The sequence below is a fragment of the Populus alba genome, chromosome 6, assembly GCF_005239225.2.
Source record: "Populus alba chromosome 6, ASM523922v2, whole genome shotgun sequence".
NCBI lineage: Eukaryota > Viridiplantae > Streptophyta > Magnoliopsida > Malpighiales > Salicaceae > Populus > Populus alba.
The window spans coordinates 5387650-5409228 of record NC_133289.1 but is presented as its reverse complement, the minus strand read 5'-3'; the positions used below and the strand labels follow the sequence as shown (position 1 = coordinate 5409228).

General features: G+C 32.1%; 2 protein-coding genes across 2 annotated transcripts; one reads left to right on the top strand and one right to left on the bottom strand.

The window, feature by feature from the left end:
• The first annotated feature begins 316 nt into the window (after positions 1 to 316).
• On the top strand, positions 317 to 4465 carry LOC118032584 (uncharacterized). Its single transcript, XM_035037315.2, has 5 exons — positions 317 to 874; positions 1535 to 1682; positions 3454 to 3671; positions 3799 to 3972; positions 4160 to 4465. The coding sequence occupies exons 1-5, from the start codon at positions 644 to 646 to the stop codon at positions 4244 to 4246; spliced, it is 858 nt and encodes a 285-aa protein (XP_034893206.1). The 5' UTR covers positions 317 to 643; the 3' UTR covers positions 4247 to 4465.
• Positions 4466 to 5919: 1454 nt separating this feature from the next.
• Positions 5920 to 7179, bottom strand: LOC118032585 (calmodulin-like protein 3). The gene has a single exon (XM_035037316.2). The coding sequence runs from the start codon at positions 7044 to 7046 to the stop codon at positions 6336 to 6338; it is 711 nt and encodes a 236-aa protein (XP_034893207.1). The 5' UTR covers positions 7047 to 7179; the 3' UTR covers positions 5920 to 6335.
• Between the last annotated feature and the right edge of the window lie 14400 nt (positions 7180 to 21579).

Below are 21579 nucleotides of genomic sequence, written 5' to 3'. Positions count from 1 at the left end.
TCATTGAGATTAACTTCGAATTTGATCTTAAATAACTCATTTAGGCTATAGAAAGTTTTTTTCTTATATATCGAATGATAAAAAATAATATCACATAAAGAAATTAAATAACTTAATAAAAAAACTCAAAAGTTAACTTCAAAAGTTATTTAATGACAAGAACAATGCCTTTTGGAAGGTGGAAGGGTAACATTATGGGATTCAAAATATAAGGGTAGAAATATAACATTTATGAACTACAGGGTTAACAATGACGTTTACCCTTTCCTTTTTTTTTTTTCCTTATAAACCAACCCAAAAAACACGTCACCTTCCGCCTTTGGCTTTCGCCATGAAATATGAAGCAGCAATAATGAAAAGACAAACAGATGCAGATTAGGCAGATAAAAACCTACAAAGAAAGAAAGAAAAGAAGAGAAACCCTAATTACCATCGAATCCCCAAAAGCGATCAATCAAACCCTCAATAAAAAATTAGAGATCGGAATCAATCGAATTCATCGAAACCGGTCTCGATTTTTGAGGATTTGATTGAAATTTGGTGCTGTATGAACAAGAAATCAGTGGTTGGAGTAGATAGATAGATATAGAGAGAGAGAAGGAGAGATTTTTTTTTTTAGTTTTGATTAGGAGGAAAGAACACTATGTCTGCTATAGTGTGCGGGAAGAGATCTTTCTTTGAAGAATTGACAGTTACTAGCCCGCCTGTGTCAAAAAGAATCCGTTGTTCTTCTTCTTCTCCTGTTCGTTTCTCTCCTCCCAGATCGAATACCCTTGTTTCCAACCCGGCCTCCTTTAATTTCTCTTCTTCTTCTTCCTCTTCTTCGACTTTTGTCGAACAGCTCGCCGCCATTTTCCCTGATATGGACAAGCAGGTTTGCTCCTTTGTTTTATTACAAAACACAAAATGATTGATTGATTTTTTTATTTCTGATTGAATCTTTGTAATTTAATAGTTGATTGGTTGGGTTTTTGTTTAATTTGGATGGTGAATCCATCTAATTAAAGTGTCTGGGAAATTGGAAATGATAATCAATCAATTCTTCTATTAGTGGGACATGAGAAAGTGTTTTTTTTTTATGGTTTCGCGGATACATCTGATTAAACCATTTTTATACTGTAATTGGTGATAGAAAGTTCTGGGAATTTATAAAGAATTGATTTTGATTGTTGTTTTTGTTATGGTCTGTTAAAAATGGTTTTGTTCTTGTTTGGAGTGAGTTGTGAATGAAGGTGGATGTGTACCCGTATCAGTTTCCGATTGAAATGAGCTTGTTTTGTGGTTGATTTACTGGTGTTTTAATCAAAATGAAAGCAATTTTCTTTGGATGTTATTTGTTTATATTAATAACAGTAATGCTTAATTGTCGATGATATACTGTATGTAATTTGTTCTACTATTTTCCGTATGAGAGGATCATTTTTTTTTTCTTAAGAAATCAGATGGTTCGGCTGTAATGATTGCTTATTGGATTTCAGTGATACATCTGTTATGGGTATTCTGTTGACTTTTTTCTTACTATTTATCATTCTAGCTTCTTGAGAAAGCGCTTGAAGAATGTGGCGACGATTTGGATTCAGCTATCAGAAGTTTGAATGAGCTTCGTTTAGCATCTGTTGAAAATTTCAGCGCAGCTGCAGTTAAGTCTGATGTAATGGGCAAGGCTAATGTTCCACCACAAGGTACACGTGAGAAACTTTTTGGTATAAAATATTTCATGAAAGTTTTGAGTTTGCCTTGGATTGGCTGAGAGGATTTTGTATAACTAAAATGTGTGTATGCATGTATGTTTGGAACATGATGATGACAATCCTAAGATGATAGTTTTACTCTATGATTTTGCATCTAGGTGCATCCCCTGCAGACTCTTTTAGTTTCTTTTTCTACAGAAACCAGTATTGATGGATTTATAAAATGCTACCAGTTCAAAGTAACGTGGCGGACCTTGGATGCATTGATAGTGTTGAACTGCTATCCAGAGATTATGGAACAAGGTGTGGATAGTTTATTGACCATGGCTTTAATCAACATGTTTGATTTATCAACTGGTTGCACATTAACCCATGTTCAGTTGTTGAATATGGAGTACTTGCCAAACTAATTAACTGAGAGAGAGATCATTAAATTTGACCTAGAAAAAAGCTAAGGAGAATGGTGTGTCGATGTTTATAGAGGAAATGGTCTGTGGTATCACAGGTCTTTAGTCTAATCATAACAGTCAGAGAGGAGGGGTATCGACAGAGGGGGAGGGAGTGAAAATAAAAACAAGAAGCTGACGGCTGCAAGAGTTGGTCCCTTAAATCATTATGAGTTGAAATGAATGAGTTGTTGGAGCTGTAGCATGATTTGTGACAAACAAGAGGTGATCTCTTAACTCTGTAGAGAGTTAAGCTACAACAAATTGTTTTGTTAGTTAGAATTTTGGATGGTTGTGTGTGCTAAAATTAACACTACTAATAACTGGCTGCATATTAGCTGGCCACGAAGCCTTATCTCCTTATATACATGTCATGTTTTAATAGCAGGGAAAGATAGTCTCATTTTCCAGTGGATTTATAGTATGTGTCAGACTTTTTGCTATTTGTGGTGAATCTTGGGTGCTTTGGAATACCATGGAGAACTTGTAGTTGATTTCTTTTCACTTTGATGGGACGGAAGACTGCAAGATCTTATGGAGATACTGTGTTTGCTTGTGTTTTGGACCATTCGACAGAGAGAAATTTAAGAATCTTCAAGGATCCTTGCAATTTGAGGCAGTTTTTTCGTTGTTGCTCAGTGTTTAAGCATCTTTATGGTAGAATTCTCCAGAGGATTCTGAAGGAGTTTCAATAGCTAACATGCAGAGTGAATAGAGTGCTTCTTGTATTGATATTTTTTGCTTCCTTTTTCATCTTGTATATTCTCCTAGTTATACTGTATAGTTTTCTTCTTTTGCATTCTTATTCTCCTAGGTATCTGTATATCCTTCTTTTGATCATCAGAAGAATAGAGCCCATGTAAGAAAATCTATGTGATCAAGGGGAATGAACATGTGTTTTCATTACAGAACAAACCGCATGTAGCATATTAAATCGTTGGAAATTTCTTCAAATAGACTTCTCTTGAATTGTTGTTGGCATCCATTTGTAATTAGAAGGAAAGCTAAGGTGGTGGATTTAAACGTCCTTTATTTTGATCAAACAAAGATTAGCAGTCACCTAGTCATGGTTATGGTTTTCATCCTGAGCACACGTATTTTACTATGTCTTTCCTCCTCATGCTTGTCTGTGTCACATCAATCCTGTGAATAACCAATTGAATGAAACATTAGAAGCATGTGAACCACTGTTCCAATTCAGAAAGATAAAAGTAAAATAATAATTTGTACTTTATGGATCAAGAATCTGGGCCTTGGGATGTTGGTCTTTTTTTGGCATTGATGGTGTCTTGATGGAAAGCAATATTTTGTTGTAGGGTTGGCACCAACAGATGCTGAGGCTCCTACTGAGGATCCATCAGCATCAGCACTCCTATCAATGGATGGTATGGAGTGGGTAGAGCTCTTTGTTAGAGAAATGGTGAGTGCATCCAATATTGATGATGCCAGAGCACGTGCTTCAAGAGCACTAGAAGCTCTTGAGAAGTCCATTTGTACGCGTGCAGGAGCAGAGGCAGCCAAAAGTGTTCACCAGGTGTTTTATTGCTTCTATCAGTGTTTTCTTTCTATATTCCCTGCCTGCGTTCAGCGACTTCTATAGATGAGACATTCTTGTTGGGTTTGTTTTGAGAGTTTTTTCTGCTCGTCTTCCAATGCATTAGGAAAACATGATGTTGAAGGAACAAATGCAAGCATTGATTCAGGAAAATTCAATTCTCAAGCGAGCTGTATCTATTCAGCATGAGCGTCAAAAAGAGTTTGAAGAAAGTAGCCAGGAGTTGCAGCAGCTGAAGCAATTGGTGTCCCAATACCAGGACCAGTTGAGAACCTTGGAGGTTGAGCTCATTAACCCATGAAATATTTGCATGATTTAGCATTTTGGTGGAATTTTCACACTTCTTCCCTTTCCATGTTAACAACAGAGCTATCTGTGATGATATTCTGTGCTACTGCCCTCGTTTTAAAAAAATTCCATTGCTGCTTTTCAATTTTTTGACCTTTTTTTATGTAATGCTCTGCCAGGTAAACAACTATGCATTGACGTTGCATCTGAAGCAGGCACAACAAAGCAGCTCAATCCCAGGACGTTTCCACCCTGACGTCTTCTAATAAACTTGTATGGCTCTCTGGATAAAATATAAGCAACTAGGCCAGATCTCAAGGCAGGGCTTGTATGAACTATCATATGGAGCTTGACTGCACGGTTTTTTTTTTTTCCTTTACATGTCCAAAGGGTACGCCCTGATCAAAAGACAGATGTAGCTTGAAAGTCATGGAGTTATCCGTCCTTGGAATGAATTATGTCAGGCAGAAATGCTTGTGGTTTTATATTGCATGACCAGATTTATCAACAATAAGTTTTATATATATGATTGGTATTGATTTGCACCTATGAAACAGGGCATTTGCAGGGCGGCTGAATGACATTATATTTCTCTTATTTAGCCCCTACCGGCTTCATTCGACGCCACAACAATGTTTATTTGAGAAAAAAAAAATTGTGATTGGTCTTTTCAGGGCGGAAGGGCGGCTGCCGTGCAAATCGACCATTACAATGCGAAAAAACTTATAATTCATTGTCCATGTAGAATCTTCTTCTGATGTGATTGGGTAATTTGGTTAGGTGAGTCTTGGATTCCCAGTAAATGAAAGTTCATCCTTAGGAGCTACTCAGCCCTTCTATGAAGTTGATATCACGCTTTCTGCTCCCAGCCTAGAGGTAAAGCGAGCTATGTTCTATCATAAATTCATAGATAGCTCCGGTGCATCTGGAACCGGCTCAGTAATCAACCTAGATAGCAAACAGCTTCTTCCTTATCAGAACCAAGGAACCGTTTGTGTTAGCTAAGATTTCTTATCCCAAATTCCTGATATATGGAGAGATTTCTTAGATGCAACTTTAACATCTAGGAACATATGGTTTTGTAACTATACAAAATGCCAGCGATAATTTTTGGAAATTTCTACTTGTTCCCATAAGTTACGAATCGGTTTTCATCACTTTTGGCATTTACTTTAAGAGTCTAGTGTTAAAGGTTAACGGCTAGAACCTCTTTATTAGAAGCCATCCTGCGTAGGAATGCTTTAATAGTTGTCCAAAAAAGAAAGAGAAAAGATGCCGAAAGTCTCGTATTAAATGGATGAATTAGGAAAGAAGTTAAAGAGTGCTTTTCCAGTGGGTTCCATGCTTCTTCATGCCACCACAATAAGCACCCAGCAGCTTCAGCTTTGGCGCCTTTGTGGAATTGGGACTTCTGTTTTCACAGACGCAAAGTTTTCATTTTCCCCATCGCTCTTATGTTGCTTTCTTCATTTATTATCAGGAAAATACCTTCTCTGTTAGATCTGTACTTTTTGTATGGATGGAGTGATTCCCTTGTATTTGGTTGCAGGTAACTTAGGTTGGTTGTCGTAGTCTATCTTTAGTTTCTTCCTACCTAGTTTTGGCTAACTTGGTTGAATTCTTTCCCCTCTTTTTACAATATCTGATTGATCTGTCTACAAGTCTTAAGATTGGCATCTTCTAAACTGCTGCAAGGAAAGGAGGAGAACATGTTCCAAGTAGAGTAATTATACCTTTGCTTTCCTGTCTCTTGAAAAACCAGGTTTGTGTATTAAGCGAAACACGATACTGCTCCTGCTTGATACATGCATAAGCATGACATTGATACCAGCCAGTTCATTCGGGATTTCCTTTCGGTTTGATTTGGAGCAATTAAAAGCAAGACTAGATAATATACATGACTCAGCAATCAGAGAGAGAGTTCAATTTGCTAACAGAGTGTTGAGAAGATTATTTCAGTTGCTTTACTCTGAAAGAGCTGAACAGGGCATGCATAAACTTCTTTAATTTGGCTTTAGCATACAGAAGAAAAGGATCTGCTTCTATCTATGTACATGCTACTACAGCAAAATACAGACTAGCTAGCTAGTAACAAGTTCAAATCTTCTTACAGATATTAATACAAACCAACAAGTATTCTAGCCAAATTTGATTTATTCTCTTGAGGTTAGATTAGATCAGAGAGATGGCCTGTTGTCTTGCCTCTACACTCTAAACACTCAGAAGTTTGATAGGCAAGGAATAAGCTCCTGTTTCATTGAAATTTCTCTGTGGTTGTATGGGTGACAAAGATCAAGTACATAGAAATCTTACAAGTGCTTAAACCAAGAAAATTTGTATTGAGGGAGGAGTGGCTTAGAAGACAGAAACAAGCTTGCTTCCACCTCTCATCATCATCCTCTTAAACTCATCAAAATTAACCATCCCATCACCATCCATATCGACCTTCCTGATCATTTCCTTGCAGTCCTCCACTCTTCCACCTTCCTTTAACCCCAAAGAACACAACATCAAACCAAGCTCTTCAACTGATATCAACCCATCTTTATCTTTATCAAAAACATCAAAAGCCTCCTTCAAATCCCCTTCTCCTCCATCTTGTTGACCTTCTTTCTCACCATCTCCTCCTTGATCTCGAACCCCAATTGCCTTGCACAGGATACAAAACTCTTCAAAATCTATCAAACCATCTCCATTAGTATCCACTTTCACCACCATTTCTTCCACTTCTTTCTCTGTCATAAATATTCTTATGTTCTTGAATGACTCTCTCAACTCTTGCTTTGTTATAAACCCATCTCCATTCTTGTCAAAGGTAGCAAAAACGCTCTTTAGCTCAGCTTTTTCATAAGCAGGGCTACTACTACTACTACTGATACTAAGGCTACTAGTAGTAATACTCCTTTCTTTGTGAGAAACTTGGGGAGTGATGGTGGTTGGAGGGTTTTTAGAGGCAAAGGATTGGAGCCATGCGTACAATTTCTTGGAAGGTAGATAGAAGTAAATGTTAATGAGGCCAGCCAGGAACAAAACTACCAGTAACAAGATGGTAATGATCATCATCATATCTTGTTTTCGTTTGGTTTTCTTGTTCACACGCAGCTGGAATCAAAGAAGAAAAGGTTAATAAAAAAAGAAGAGGAGGAGCAAATGGACAAAGAGTAAACAGGTTGGTCTTGATTTGTTCAAGCTCACGAGTTGAAAAAGGCCATGAGTATTAAAGAAGAGACGCGTTATTTGGTGTGCTTTCGATCCCACAAACCGCGTAATTTGTAATAACAATAAACAAACTGGCTAATCAGAACTTGGTGGCATTGAAATTTTATGCTATTGGGAATTCGTTGAGACACCTGTTGAGTTTCTATCGGATAAAAAGTTGGAAAAAAAAAAATGAAATGCTTATTCCACTAGGAAGAGGTCATAATGGCAATTATAGCATAGAGGCTGTAATTTGCTGACACATTCTTAATTTGTGGCATGTTCCATGCGCAATTGTGGTTGTATGAATCATGTGTGCACTTGGTAATTATGATTGGAAGCTAACTCACACCATAAGCATTGATACTTCATGTTCTTTAGGAGCATAAGATTTGATGCAAAGTTACCATGCCAAACACTACTTGCTCCCACTTTAGCACACCATACACTTCTTTTATGCTTAGCTTACATTATCTATTATTAACTATAAATTAAAAGATGAGGGGTTTTATTGTACCCCTTTTAAATCACTATTCAAATTGCTTTTTTTTTTTTTTCAATGTTTTTTTTAATTTTTTAATATTAAATTTAATTTTTTATTGAGTTATTATATTCTCGTGAAATGGATTGTGGGTTTAGCGGGTTTAATCCTATTGATTCAAGCTTTTGTTTTTCAATTAACTTTTTTTTTAAAAAAAAATTTATCATTTAATATTGAGTTGATTGAGAATTAAATTTCATGATTTTTTTTTAATTATTCTTTTTTATTTTTATATTTTAAAATTAGATCGATTATGAATTATATTTCATAATTTATTTTGATTTGCTTTCTATTAGGTTGTTATAGTTATATAATCAGGGTTACATATTTGATATATTAAATTGAGTTTATCAAAGTCAATCCAATATATTGTTATTTTAATATTAAAAAAATATAATTTTAAATTTATTTTAGTTAAATTATGATTTTATAGGTTATATAAGTTGCTTTTGAATTCACATAATTAATCAAGTTATATTAAGCTAACTCTCTCTTGTATGATTTAAAAATTGTTTTCACATAAAAAAAAAATACACAATATCTAAACATTTTTTTTCTTATTGAATAAAAAATTGACCGGTAAACACGTGATTGACTTTTTAGACTCTCAAATATCTCTATCCGAAGAAAGATGTTTTAGTGGACTGCAAATTTTCCTTGTATTTATCCATGGAAAGCAAAGAGAACTGAATGCTTTTCCTGCTGAGTGCTAAGATGGGAATCTCCGAGAAATCAATACAAGAGAAAGATTGATAGAGAATCATTTCATGAGGGAACACAATTTTTTTTTTATTATTATTTTTTATATATTTTTAATTGTTTTAATATATTGATTTTAAAAATAATTTTTTAAAAATAAAAAAAATATTATTTTAATGTATTTTCAACATAAAAAATATTTTAAAAAACAACCACAAACACACTTTCAAACATACAAATAATAAATTTCTTTTTTTATATTTAGTTTGACAATGGATTGAAGCAGCTAGCATGCATCTCATCGCAACTTCACTTAATTTGGAAAAAAACAAAATGCTAAAAAGTCTACTGCATAAGAAAAGGACAGCACAAACAAAATTTAGATTACACTTTTTTCATTTGTCTTGTTATAATTTTTGTATCTTGTACGTACCCTAAAGTACTGTATTAACAATATTAATGATTTACTGCATTTTTTTTTTGATAAAATAACATAATTTATAATTTATTTGGGAAGATAACATAATAGTTGATAAGGTTATGCATGTGATATGATCTTTAACTTTGCGAAAGATTGCACATGTAATGTAAGTGCAACTTTTTTGTACGTGTATGTGACACATGCGTGTCCCAATAAATTGTATTATTTTTTATAAATAAGTTTTTAATTGTGTTATTTTATCAAAACAAATTTACAATTATGCTATTTTTGAAAAAAATCTCTTTATTGTAATGTAGAATAATATTAATTTGTATGCTCATGCTACCAAGAGACCAAGATTTTTTAAACATGAAAAATATCTAGATATCAAGAAATTCTTTGTTATTATTATTAAACACGAAATTACAATTGTTTTGAATTTTTTTCATAAAAATAATTTTTTTTATTAATTTATTTCTTGTTTATAGAGAATACAATGCTTTTACCTAAAATAGTTTTCATGTTATATTTTATGTGTGATTGAAAATTAAAAATAAATAAATGTGATGAAACAATATTTAAAATCTATTTAAAAATATTAAGAATAAAAAATAATTTGAATTGAATCTTCATGAATAATTTATTATTAATATTATTATTTTCATATTAGATACACAATAATTGAAAAAATAATCATTAAGATTTAAATGAAAATTTATAATAGTATTTAAAAACTTAAAAATTAAGTGAGTTTGATAAATTCATTTAAGAGAGTTAAAAAAAACCGGAAAAAAGAAGAAGAAGACAGAAAAGAGTGTTGAGATAATTTATTCTCTAATGACCTGCTAATTAAAGAGAGAGCTCTGCTGTGGACTTTTTATTGTATAGGATTGTAAATGTACTTGGTTCCGAGGATGATGGGGCACATTTACACGATTTACAGCCTCGGATATCGAGATTTTTGTTGCCAATTTAAGCTAAGCTTGAAGAAATTCCCTCGAGATTCCTTCTTTTTTTTTTAATTAAAGAATTGATAAGCTAAGCTCGAGGGGACAAAGAAAAAACATAATTAAGAATGTGTCATGAGTTCCTTATAAATAAAAAATGGAATGAGTAAAAGTCTACGATACCGACATACCAAAATGTTTATGTTATAATGCTATTTTATTGTTTTTTAAAATATTTTTTATTTATAAATATATTAAAATAATTTTAAAAAATATATTGTCAATACATCAAAACAATCTAAACAATAAAACAAAATCAACTTAAGGGCCTGTTTGTTTTCAGGAATTCATTTTCCTGGAAACCATTTTCCTCACTTTTTTATTTTTTGACAAATACATGGAAAAGTGAGTCAAAGAAAATCAAATTCTAGTCAAAAGAAAATGTTAACTTTAACATCAAGAAAGTGTTTTCCACTTTTTATTCTTGGAAAACACTTTCCTTTTTTACTTGAAACAAATCTCTCCTTGGGGGACCCGCACCAGCACCACAACGTCCACCAGCCATGCCACTTGCAATTGATTCATTGTCTGATGTCTCTGGTTCCATGTAGAAATGAGCTCGAAACGCAGCAAGATGAGCATAGTATGCAAGTGGCACTGACATAATAAAATGCTCCCAAGCAAATATTGTCATATGAAAAAAAAAACTAATTTGGCTTTCTTTATATGAAAAAAAAACTTATTTTAAGCTTTTAAAATTAAAAAAAAAAATATATTAATAGGTTTTACTTAAAAAATATTTTATAGGCTTATTTCTATATAATATGATATGACATATATAGTTATATTTTATAAAATAAGCTATGTATGAATATAGCATATAATAATAAAAAAATTCATTATTATACTTTTTAGATTTTATTTTTTTTATTGTAAGTGATTAAATATTTATATTAAATATTTTATATATATTAGATAAACCTGAAAAAAAATTAATTCATTAATAAATTATTTTCCAGTTCATTTTTCATAACACAAACAAACACTGAAAAATATTTTTCATAATACTGCCAAACATCGAAAAATACTTTTTTAGAATTCACTTTTCAAAAGAAAACAACTTTCCTGCAAACAAACGGAAGTCTAAATAAAACTAAAATTTTCAAAAACAATATTTTACCGCAAAAACAAACATGCATGAAATTTGAATGCAGGGGAGTCACTTGGGCTTTCTAGACCATTTTTCTTTAGTTAATGAATCATTATATATTTTTAAATGCTTCATTCGTGCATACCAGGCCCAGCCCTATATGATATCAAATGGGAGCTAAATAATTTAGACTCGAGGTTTTTTTTTTTTTTTTTTTTTCCCTCCTTTATTTTGGATTTTTTTTTTCTTCAGAAATTAAACTTGTGATTTTGATACCAAATGAGATGATTGTTTTTTTCTTGTTTAAAAAACGTCATGCATTATAATGAACCAAAGACTATTTAGGTTTTAGACAGGAAAGAACAAATAAGTATTTCACATGGCCATAGCATCTCATTTAGGAAAAAAGAAAAAATAAAAAACAATAAAAGAAAGCATGTGTTCTAGCAAGGGCCTCCAACTTCCAAGTAACAGTAAGAGGTCCACCATCATGGAATTTGATACGCCGAAAGAGGCCTATAGAAATTCAAGAAGATGCTTCATAGTTTCAACCAGTGGACAAATCTGCAATCTTCTCAATTGAACTTAAGTTGAGAAATTAATTGGTTCCATTTTTAAAATTGTGGAAACAATTTAGCAACTACCAGATCATTCCCCGATGTGGGTCTGATCAATTTTTTTCTAGATATAAGAAAATATTTAAGTATTCTTAATGTGTTTTTTAGAGGATTTTTTTATCGATACGAAGTTTAATTTAATATGACATGGTCAACTTGATAAATTCAAACAATATTTTTTTTGCTAAATCCGTTGTCTAATCATGAAACCTGATAACCTTATAAAAAATAATAATTTTTTTTTATTAAACCCAATTTTCAATCAACCCGATATTAAATGATAAAATTAAAAATAAAATTCAACTAAAAAACAAGTCGGGTCAACCTGAGTTAAATTAATAAATCTAGATCTTGAGATCGTGATAACCTCATATAAAAAAACAAGTTAAAAAAATGCAAATTTAAGAGCATGTGATGGATCATAATGGACGAGGGCTGGCCTATTTTGGTTACAACTTAACCTTTCTTTATAATTCTCGTTAGAAGGTATTCACATGGTCCTGTTAGTGATGCATTATTAGTATGGTCCCGTCAAGAACTGTCCTTTTTTACATTTATATTACGGGGTAGAGATGGAATCCCTCTCGCCTATGGAATCTCTGAAAAAGAAGAAGAAAAAGATGAGGGAGTGTTGGTATTGTCGTTTTCCTAGAGAAGATACATGTATATATTCCACGATAAAACTAATCGGATTTGTCATTCAATTATATAATTTATTGAAAAATAGCGAATTGTGAGTGATGGTTCTTGTATTTTCTGGAAAATTCTTCCATGGTTTTGATGTGGTATGCCCAGCTTGCTTATAGCTGTGGAAATGCTGTTGAAGACATAGAAGAAGGCTGGAAATTTGGTGGAAGAGTTGAACCGAGTTTTCAAATGGACAATGTTCATATGTGAGCCAATTTAGCATCTAAGTTGAAGGTGCATGTTATTTTTCTCTTAAATATTAAAAAATAATATGAATTATATCTTGAAATCTTACATGATAATTTAAATTATTGGATTGAGATGATTTTTTAATATGATATCAGAATTTTAATGACCAAACAGTCATAAATTCGAATCTCAACATCTTCATTTATTTGTTAAAAAAATTAAGTAGAAGATAATATAAATATATATAGATTTCAAGACTAAAAAACTTTTATTTAAAGAAATGTTTTAAAAAATAATATAAATTATATTCCTAAAATTTTACCTAATAAGATGGTTTTTTAACATAAAAAAGATAGTGATAAGATCATTCTAGTGTGTTTGTCAAATTGTTTTGACTTACAAATCCGGCCTAAAAAAACTTATTTGATCTTTTAAAAAAATTAATTAACTTATAAGCATCTCACTGATAACATGTTTAATAACAATAAGTGTTATTGTTAATTATTTAATTCGAGGATCGTTCCTCTGCCGGTTAATTTGATTGCGGAGATTTTTCTTTATTTTTAATTTTTACTGTGAATTGCCCAAGGTGTAATTTGGTTTGGTTGCAAGTTAGATAACAAAAAAAAGAAGAAAACACTTGAGAATTGTCTTGGAGGTAGAGGAAAAATAAAGATTCTTTCGATTTATAAAAATAAGGATATCACTCGAGACCGTACCGCTGCAGATCATCAGAAGCAGTGGTCGCTCGTGCAACTTGACTTGTCAAAAATCATGAATGTCATGACATGGCATTCTGAAAAAACTCACAGATGGTTTGGAAGCTAGCTTTTCATGTGGGTCCCTTGTCAATGAATTATTCACTATGCTGCAATCATAGCAGAAACATAGCTACTCATTCCTTCTCCACTGTCAACTTAAACTTTCACGCGTAAATCTCAACATTAAACGTTGGATTAATGTCTTGACAGAGAATCAGGGAGCGAGCCAAACGTCGTAGTTTCTTCAGTTTACATCCTCACCACATGCAACATCTTCTTTTTGCTGTTTGCAAGGAGGATCCCGTTTGAGATTTGATTACTTCTTCAAATGTTGGATTGGCGGTAGAACACATCGGATCAGGAAACCTAAATTGCCTCATTTTGGGAGAGTTCTTATGGTATTAGTTGCTAAGCAAGGATCCAAAGTGGTTCTTAATCACCATTTGGATTTGATAAGCCGCAGCATGTCAATCCCTTTATGATCATAAATTGTTGCATTGTTTCTTTTTTTTTTTTTTTTATTTACGTGGGTGTCCGGGCCAGCTTGTGCGCATCACGACTAATCTCACGGCTCACTGAACATCCTGCAAACCCAGCGAGCATGTAAGGCACCGCAGGGGTGACAGGCGTACACACTCAGGCTTGAACCCAAAATACAGAGGCAAGAAAACCCTTACCACCGCTAGGCTACAAGCCTCGGTGTAATTGTTGCATTGTTTCTTCATTACAGTGTAGGGTACCATTTTAGATACGTATAAAACAGCAAGGACTACAGGTTGTGCAATTTCATAGAACAGGTTTTCTGATGCACTTCAAAGTTCTAGGCTTTCAATTTTGAAAACAGAAACGGGAAATGGAAACGATCGACCCTTATGTTTGTTGATTCCTTTTCCTGTATGATCATGCACCGAAAACACTAGTACGTACCCGAGCGAAAGGCATGTGAGAGCTAAAGACATGGAAACAATTTAGCCGATATATATAGAGGGACAAGAAACCAGTAGTCACGTGATAAAAAGAAAAAAAGAAAAAAGAAAAAAGAACGTGGTGATGGAAACTACCATGGACTGTTTCTCTGTTGCGGTGATCTGATAGACAGTGAAAGGTGAGTCAGCGACTGGTGTCCTTCCTAAGCTGGTTGTCGTCACTCGTATTTTACCGTCTTTATTTTAATAAATTTTTAAGATTCACAAATTTAAAAAAATTTCACATTTACATGATTTCTTTGGTTTTCTAAAATTATTTTCATTTTTTCCGTAAAAAATTGAATAAAAATAATAAAACGTGCATTGAGAAAATACAAGAAAAAATTGAGAAAAAATATGCATGTGAGCTGATTATCCATTTCTCAATTTATTTTTCATACATAAGCTTTTTTGGATAGCTTAATCCAACTTAAAATTTAATTTAATCACCTAAACCAAACACAAAAACTTCCTTTCAAATAACTAATAACATTACCCGAACGTACATATCCTCTAAAGGATAAAAGTAAGCCATAATATTAACTAAAAAACTTTACGGAAAAAACTCATATATAAACTAATCAAGCTGCGCATACTATCTACATATATTTGTTAAGGAACCATCTCAACCTAAAAGTTTAAACTTTTAGGTGAGGTTCCAGAATATGATTTATATTATTTTCTAATAATATCTAACACACTAAAAAAGAACACCAGAGAAAAAAAAAAACACGCACACTAAAAACAAAAAAGGAAGGAAGAAAATAAAATTATATCTCCATTTTGAAAAGGAGTAAGAACCATATGATAATATATGTACTATGTATTTGATGGAGCTATGAATGTGTTTGTAAATGATATGGGATTAAATTAGATTTAACTGAACAATAAAAAAAAATACAATATAATAATCAAGTTACAATTTAATTGCATTAATAATATTACAAAACATGTAGCATGCATACATGGTTTAAAAATACATTCGAGATATGGGTAAAGAAGTTGGATGCATATGGTGACTTATTATTAATAATCTATCAGATAAAAAGATAATGTTGCTTAAAAAAAAATACTTAATACATATTTTCTTGAGATACTATTTTTCAAGATTTAATAAGAAATTAATTATATTAAAATTCTTATTAATATCCAAAACTATTTTAGAATCAATTAAATAAAATTTGCTAGCTTAAAAAACCTCTTTATTTTATAAAGATTTTTCTAAAATAGTGAAAGAGCATTCCATGATTCAAATAATGTAATCTATTTTTAAAAAAATTAATTAAATAAATTCAAGTAAATCACATATTACTTTTTCAAAAAAATTATGAAAAAATAGTATAATTTGATTGAATAAATAAATTCAAGTAAAAAAAAAATATTCATGCATAAAATTCACAATTTAACCTCTATAATCAATATATGAAATAATAATAAATTGATTTATCGAAAAACAAAAAAGTTATATCAAAATCCCAAACAAGTGGATAAATTCTGGTTTTGCGTCAAAATCATAAAACCTAATTAAAACGCCGATTGCGATTGAAACACACGTATATATACATAAATACAATTAAGTATAGAGAGAGACATGCATGGTGACCTCGCTATGTTGCTTGACTTCGCCGACTTTGACAAAGAAGCTCTTAGGAAGCACATCATCGGTCAGAGGTTACGGTGGTGGAGGTTACATCTTCCATATCTCTTGCTTTTTGTTGCTTTCACTCTCTTTTTCTTCCTCGTTTGTTTTTTTTTTTTTTTTTTTTTCATGTTCTGTGCTTCTCCGGTCGTTTTTTCTAGTTTTTTTTTTACCGGTTCTTGTGAATAAGTGAAAGGAAAGAAAGGCAAAAAAACAACACTAGTCTTATATCTTCTAACTACAAAAGATAAAAAATAAAAAATAGAGAAATATTAAAATACCAAAAATAGAGTTTTTCTTTTCTTTTGGGGGCTTCACTTACTAGTTTAGAGTAAGAGTAACGGAGAGAGGTTGTATTCTTGAATATTGGTCAAAAAAATTAGGTGACTTGGAGAAAGAAAGCAGAGGAAATCATGACTAGGTGTGTTTTAATTAATGAAATATAATGGTAAAAAAGCTACGCATCAAGTAAAAATAAAAAGAGAAATCATAAAATAAAAGCTAAAAACTGTAAAAAAAAAAAAAAAAAAAAAAAACGACAACGCTATTTTTACGGCAAATAAATGTAAAATAGCGAGGATGGGAAAAGGGGTCAAGCTTGTTAGTTTCTTTGATAATAATAAAATTATAACTATTGACACCAGGGAAGGAAAGTATTAGCGGCAGTAATTTAATTAGAGTGGGTCCCTTGCCTGGTTGCAAGTGCACGTGAATCGGTGAAACGTGATGACCTGGGAAGCCCTACATCCATGTGGCACACGCTCCATTCGGGTGGACAAAAGTGGTCGTTTGGTTGCATGCTCATGCTAAATTACGAAACTGCTAGCTTTAAGACGCGTCTGAAAAAGGCTGCAGCTTCTTTCTTGATGGGCCTTGCCATCAGGAAACCTGTAGTGGAGCATCATGGTCGTTCACATCTGCGTTCCATTTCAGCCGTTGTATTTTTTTTTTATTAAAATATTCAAGCGTTATATATATATATATATTGTTTTTTTTTTTTTAAATAAAAATTGTTATAATCCTAACCAACTAAATAAACTCGTTTTATCCATTATTATATTAGATTAAAAAGTAAAATTATATATTTTTAAGCAAACACAAACGATATTTTATTTATCTTAAAAAATAGTACGTTATTTGTAATTCATAGGATTTCCGTCATTGAAATGAAAATGACTAGAAAAAACAAGATTTTTTTTATATTTAAAAATTTATTTTGATCTAAAACACATATAAATTATATACATTAGCTAACTCTGATATTATATGTGCCTAAACTTGTTTTAAGACCAATATTGTTCCATGTATATTAGCTATCCATAAAATGTAATCCAAATCCATGCAAGAAAACAAAGAAAAACATGATTAGTCAAGTCACAAGTTATCACTATAATGATATATAGTTAATGAGACAATTACATTGAACAATTTTTTTTTTTTTTTGTATTTTAAAAATGTTTACATCTTATATTTTATAAGTTGTAAAACACTTTACATTTACTATAAAAAATCAACAAAAAATTTGAAATTATTTACAAAATTCCATTTTATTTCACTTAATAATTTTTAAATATATGCTATGTTTAAAAATTGGTATGGCCACTCTCTCCACTCTCCCTCTCTTTTCCAAACACAAAACCCTAGCCACCGCCGATCTCTACCATACTTGCTGGAATCTTGACACAACTAGACTCCATAATATACCCACGCCAGCAACCCATCTTCAAATGTTCATATATTTTTGTTGTTTATCACGCTTGAAGGGACACCTTATTTTAAACAAATTAAGATGTAATTGCTTTAAATAACAACATTTTTGTTGTTCAACCTTCGTGAAAACACTTAATCTTTCTTTCAACCTTCTTGTAAAAACTACACGAAGTCTTCTTTTTTTTGGGTCCACACCCTTCACCTATTTTGTTTGTAAGTATTCTAGCTGCGAAGTTATAGTAAGGCCATGTCTCTAGTTGCAATTGAACTGATTTTTTATTAAATTTTAAATTATATTTTTTATATTTTTAATTTTTTTTAATGTACTGATATCAAAATTAAATTTTATTTTGATATATTTTCAAATAAAAAATATTTTAAAAAAATAACTTATATCACACTTTCAAATAAACCTTAAAACATCATATCATAATTAAGCATAATAAAAATAAATCATTAATTAACATCTCTTTGTTGTTGGATGTCTAGAACAATATAAATTTGCATTAAAAAAGAGGTTCTCGAACATGGATATTCTCACTGTCATGATTTATGATGATCACGTAAATTGTTATACATAAGTTAATGTGTAGGATAAAGAAAAAGCATAACGATTGGGGGACCATAAACAACCCATACGTACCTTTAGTTACCAATAAAATAAAAAAGAGATCTTGCTCACATGGTTGCATGTGACGGGGATGGGATGTTCTTGTTAATTTTGTTAATTTCCCCTTTTAATGATTATTGATATTTTTTTTTCTATTTTTTCCAAAATCCAACCCATAATTCTCCTCTTTCACTTATCTATTCTTATTTCCACACTTGTAAATTTTACCAGATGAACACTCAAATATCAAACAATTCTTTAATTTATCTTTTTCTCATTAAGTTTTTGAATAAAATAGTGATTTAGACACCCAAATCGAAAATATTATCGGTCTAGAAACAAAAATAAAAATATTTATGTAAGACATATAAATTTAAATAGATTATTTTGTCGAATTTATATCAAAACCAAGACTAATTAGCATATATTTACATGGAACTCATTGGACAAAAATATGTCACTTCATTAAAAAGTTCGGAACCCCCACTTCAAATCTCAAAACTTGAATGAGTTTTTATCTTTTACCTTAACAATTATTTTTTCCTAAAAAAAATAATCTCATCACAATCATTCTCACACATACACCTATATAATTGTAAAAATCTTGTTTTGTTTTGTTTTTATATACCAATCAGAAGGACTTATATGTACCCCACCGCGCACTCACTATTAAAAGTGGGCTTTTTGCGAGTAAAATGTTCTCTTGTGAGTGAAGGGAACCCTACTCTTCTTCTCTATAAAGCTGGTTGCAAGATCATATGTATGCTAGAGTGGTCCATTATATTTTGTATGGGCATGCTCCATCTCCCTCTCTCTCTTCAATTCTTTCTCTCACTACATTTTCCATTCAAGAAAACCAAAATTAAAGGGATGTGAGATCTGAGAAGATTTGAAGGTTTTTTATTTAATTTTGCAAGTCCTGGTCATGCTTTTCCACAGCTTTCTTGAACTTCCTTGCCATGCTTAACTTGTGTGTGTGTGTATATATAGATCACTATATATCTGTATAGTTATTCACATTTAGCTAGCTAGCACCATGGAAGCTCAAGAAAGCCGTGGGAGAACATGGCAACTCAGGATTTTTTGGGGCGATCTGTTTCTTTCTTTTATGGTCAAGATCTCTCCCATGGACTGCATCCAAGAAGCTTTGATCATCTTCCTCCTTGCATGGATCATGGTAATCTCTTGTAATTTAGACCCTTTTTTTGCATAACTTTTTTAATGGCTTTAATTTCTTCTTCTTGTTTTGTAAGGAAAATTCTCTTCTAATCCATGAGAATTCTTGACAAAGATTTGGTTTTTGTGATGAATTATGATACGGGGTTTCATCCTCTATGATATCTTCACCAAAACTTCCCCCTTTTTGCTGTTAGAGAGGAGAAATTAGGCTTCAAACAATTTAAACCATGCATGAAGAGAGTAACAGAACATTTTGAAGTCCTATTTAGTAATTGGAAATTCAACTTTCCCTAAGATTAACATAAATAATGGTCATTGAATCAAAATTGTGAGGGGGAAAGAAAAGGAGTTGTGTTTTGTGTTCCTCGCAGGGAAGATTCCCTACCTTTCCTTTTTGTTGTTAACGATGATAGTTCTTCCTGTTGGTTTTTTGGTTCATTTCTAACATGATCGCCTACGTTTCCGTGAAAAAGGTTTAACTTTGTCACTTTGTTGACATCATTTTTAACCACTCTTCCACATTCTGACATCAGTGTTTTTTCTACCTCTTCTCCACTCTCTCTCTCTCTCCCCCCACTTTTCTGGTAGTTGAAGATTTGTGCATTTATACAATAATGTATAAATTATTGGGTTTTGATTACATTTCTCAGTTGTTAATTTAGCTGATGATCTCAACTTGTACAAACCTACACAATTATTATTGTTCTTTTGAATCTTGATATCTAACTCGAAGCCTTTGTACTAGGTTCTGCATTGCAGTCCATGAAAATTCCCATAATTCTTTATATAATTCTTGATTCAGTGTTAAGTTGCAGAGAATCATTGCAACTTGGGGTCTGGCTGTCGGGATTCCTAATTATCTCTCTCTTTTAGTTTTTCTTTTTTAATTTCCACGAATAAGGTAATTTTGTTTTCTAATTTCAAGCAATCTTGATCGAAATACAACGTAAATTCCTCTTCATTTCTAGGATGTTTTTCTTTTTTTGGTCTCTTAGATCAATTTTGTACGTTCAAACTGTTTCGAGGATTCAAGGCATATATTTTATTACAGGCTACAAGAAATGATGTAGAACAGTTTAATTTTCAGTTTAGAGATCATATATATGGTACCAATTTTGTTTCTACTATGATGCTTGGCATGTTATGATGACCAGATGGGGTTTAACCAATCAAGGACAATCAGCAACGTGCAGAAAAATCTCATTGGCTTGTTACAGCCAAATAAATAAAAAGTAAATTGCCTCCGGCAAGTAGCTAATCTCATCATTACAGATCAAATATCATATACTGCTGCTTACCATCTTAGGCTTTCTAGGTCTTAAGCATTTATAAATGATCTGCCCCAAATCAATTAGATCCCGTCAAATTTGATTACAACATTGAAACCTTTATTTATTTATTTAATTTCTTGACACAGTTGAAAATACTAGATCGAGCCCTTGATTTATTCCAAATATATAGTAGATATAGAAGGATTTGAAACAAGTTTTCTTGTTTAATTTTCCTAAATCTCATGCATTGCAAGGGATAGTTCTTGGTTTGAAGGAAGAACTAAAACTCCAAAGGCTGGTTGTGTGTTCACAGTGGATTAACATAAGTGAAATAGGGAAAAGGCCCATTAGACAATGAAGCTTTGTTAAGGGAATCTTTACCTGATGCAAATAATGAAATATGAAAAGCCTATTGCTTTTAATGTTGAGTATGAAAGAATGCTGATGAAGGGGCAGGTCCACCAAAACTAGTTTATAATAGGGCAGACAGGGGGGCATGGCAGACCTGTTCAACACCTCAAGATAAATATTGTTAATGCACTGAATAATATTAGACCATTAACATTCATTTAGCATTCAAGAGATGCCTCGTCCATTAGTATTCGTTGAAGTCAGCTTTGTGCGAATAGACAACATGGCAGCTAAAGGTAAAAGAGCAGCAATAATTCAAATGTTTATGAACTGGTGTATATATTTTTCGCAATGCATGAATATTGTTGTCCATGGAGCATTCGAGATGAAAGCTGAAGCAAGCTTTCGTTTCCAAAAACAACAACGAATCTCTGAAGTGCTGACCCAACTATGGACAATCGTCCAAATTTCTATAGTGGGATGGCGTTCAGGCTGATTGGTTTGGCCATTAGGTATAGAACAAGACTGTTTTTACCATTTTTCGTACATAGCCTGGTTTCTCAAGTAAATGGCTTCTCACATGTCCTTGGAAGTGTTTTCTCTGTAGCGAATATGACCTATTCTTCTTGCCATCACCTCCTTTTTTTTTTGTTGGATGTGTGAA

Coding starts and splice junctions, on each gene's coding strand:
- LOC118032584 (XM_035037315.2), top strand. CDS start 644: ATGTCTGCTATAGTGTGCGGGAAGAGATCTTTCTTTGAAGAATTGACA. Junction 875..1,534: donor TCCCTGATATGGACAAGCAG/GTTTGCTCCTTT, acceptor TTATCATTCTAG/CTTCTTGAGAAAGCGCTTGA. Junction 3,973..4,159: donor ACCAGTTGAGAACCTTGGAG/GTTGAGCTCATT, acceptor ATGCTCTGCCAG/GTAAACAACTATGCATTGAC.
- LOC118032585 (XM_035037316.2), bottom strand. CDS start 7,046: ATGATGATGATCATTACCATCTTGTTACTGGTAGTTTTGTTCCTGGCT.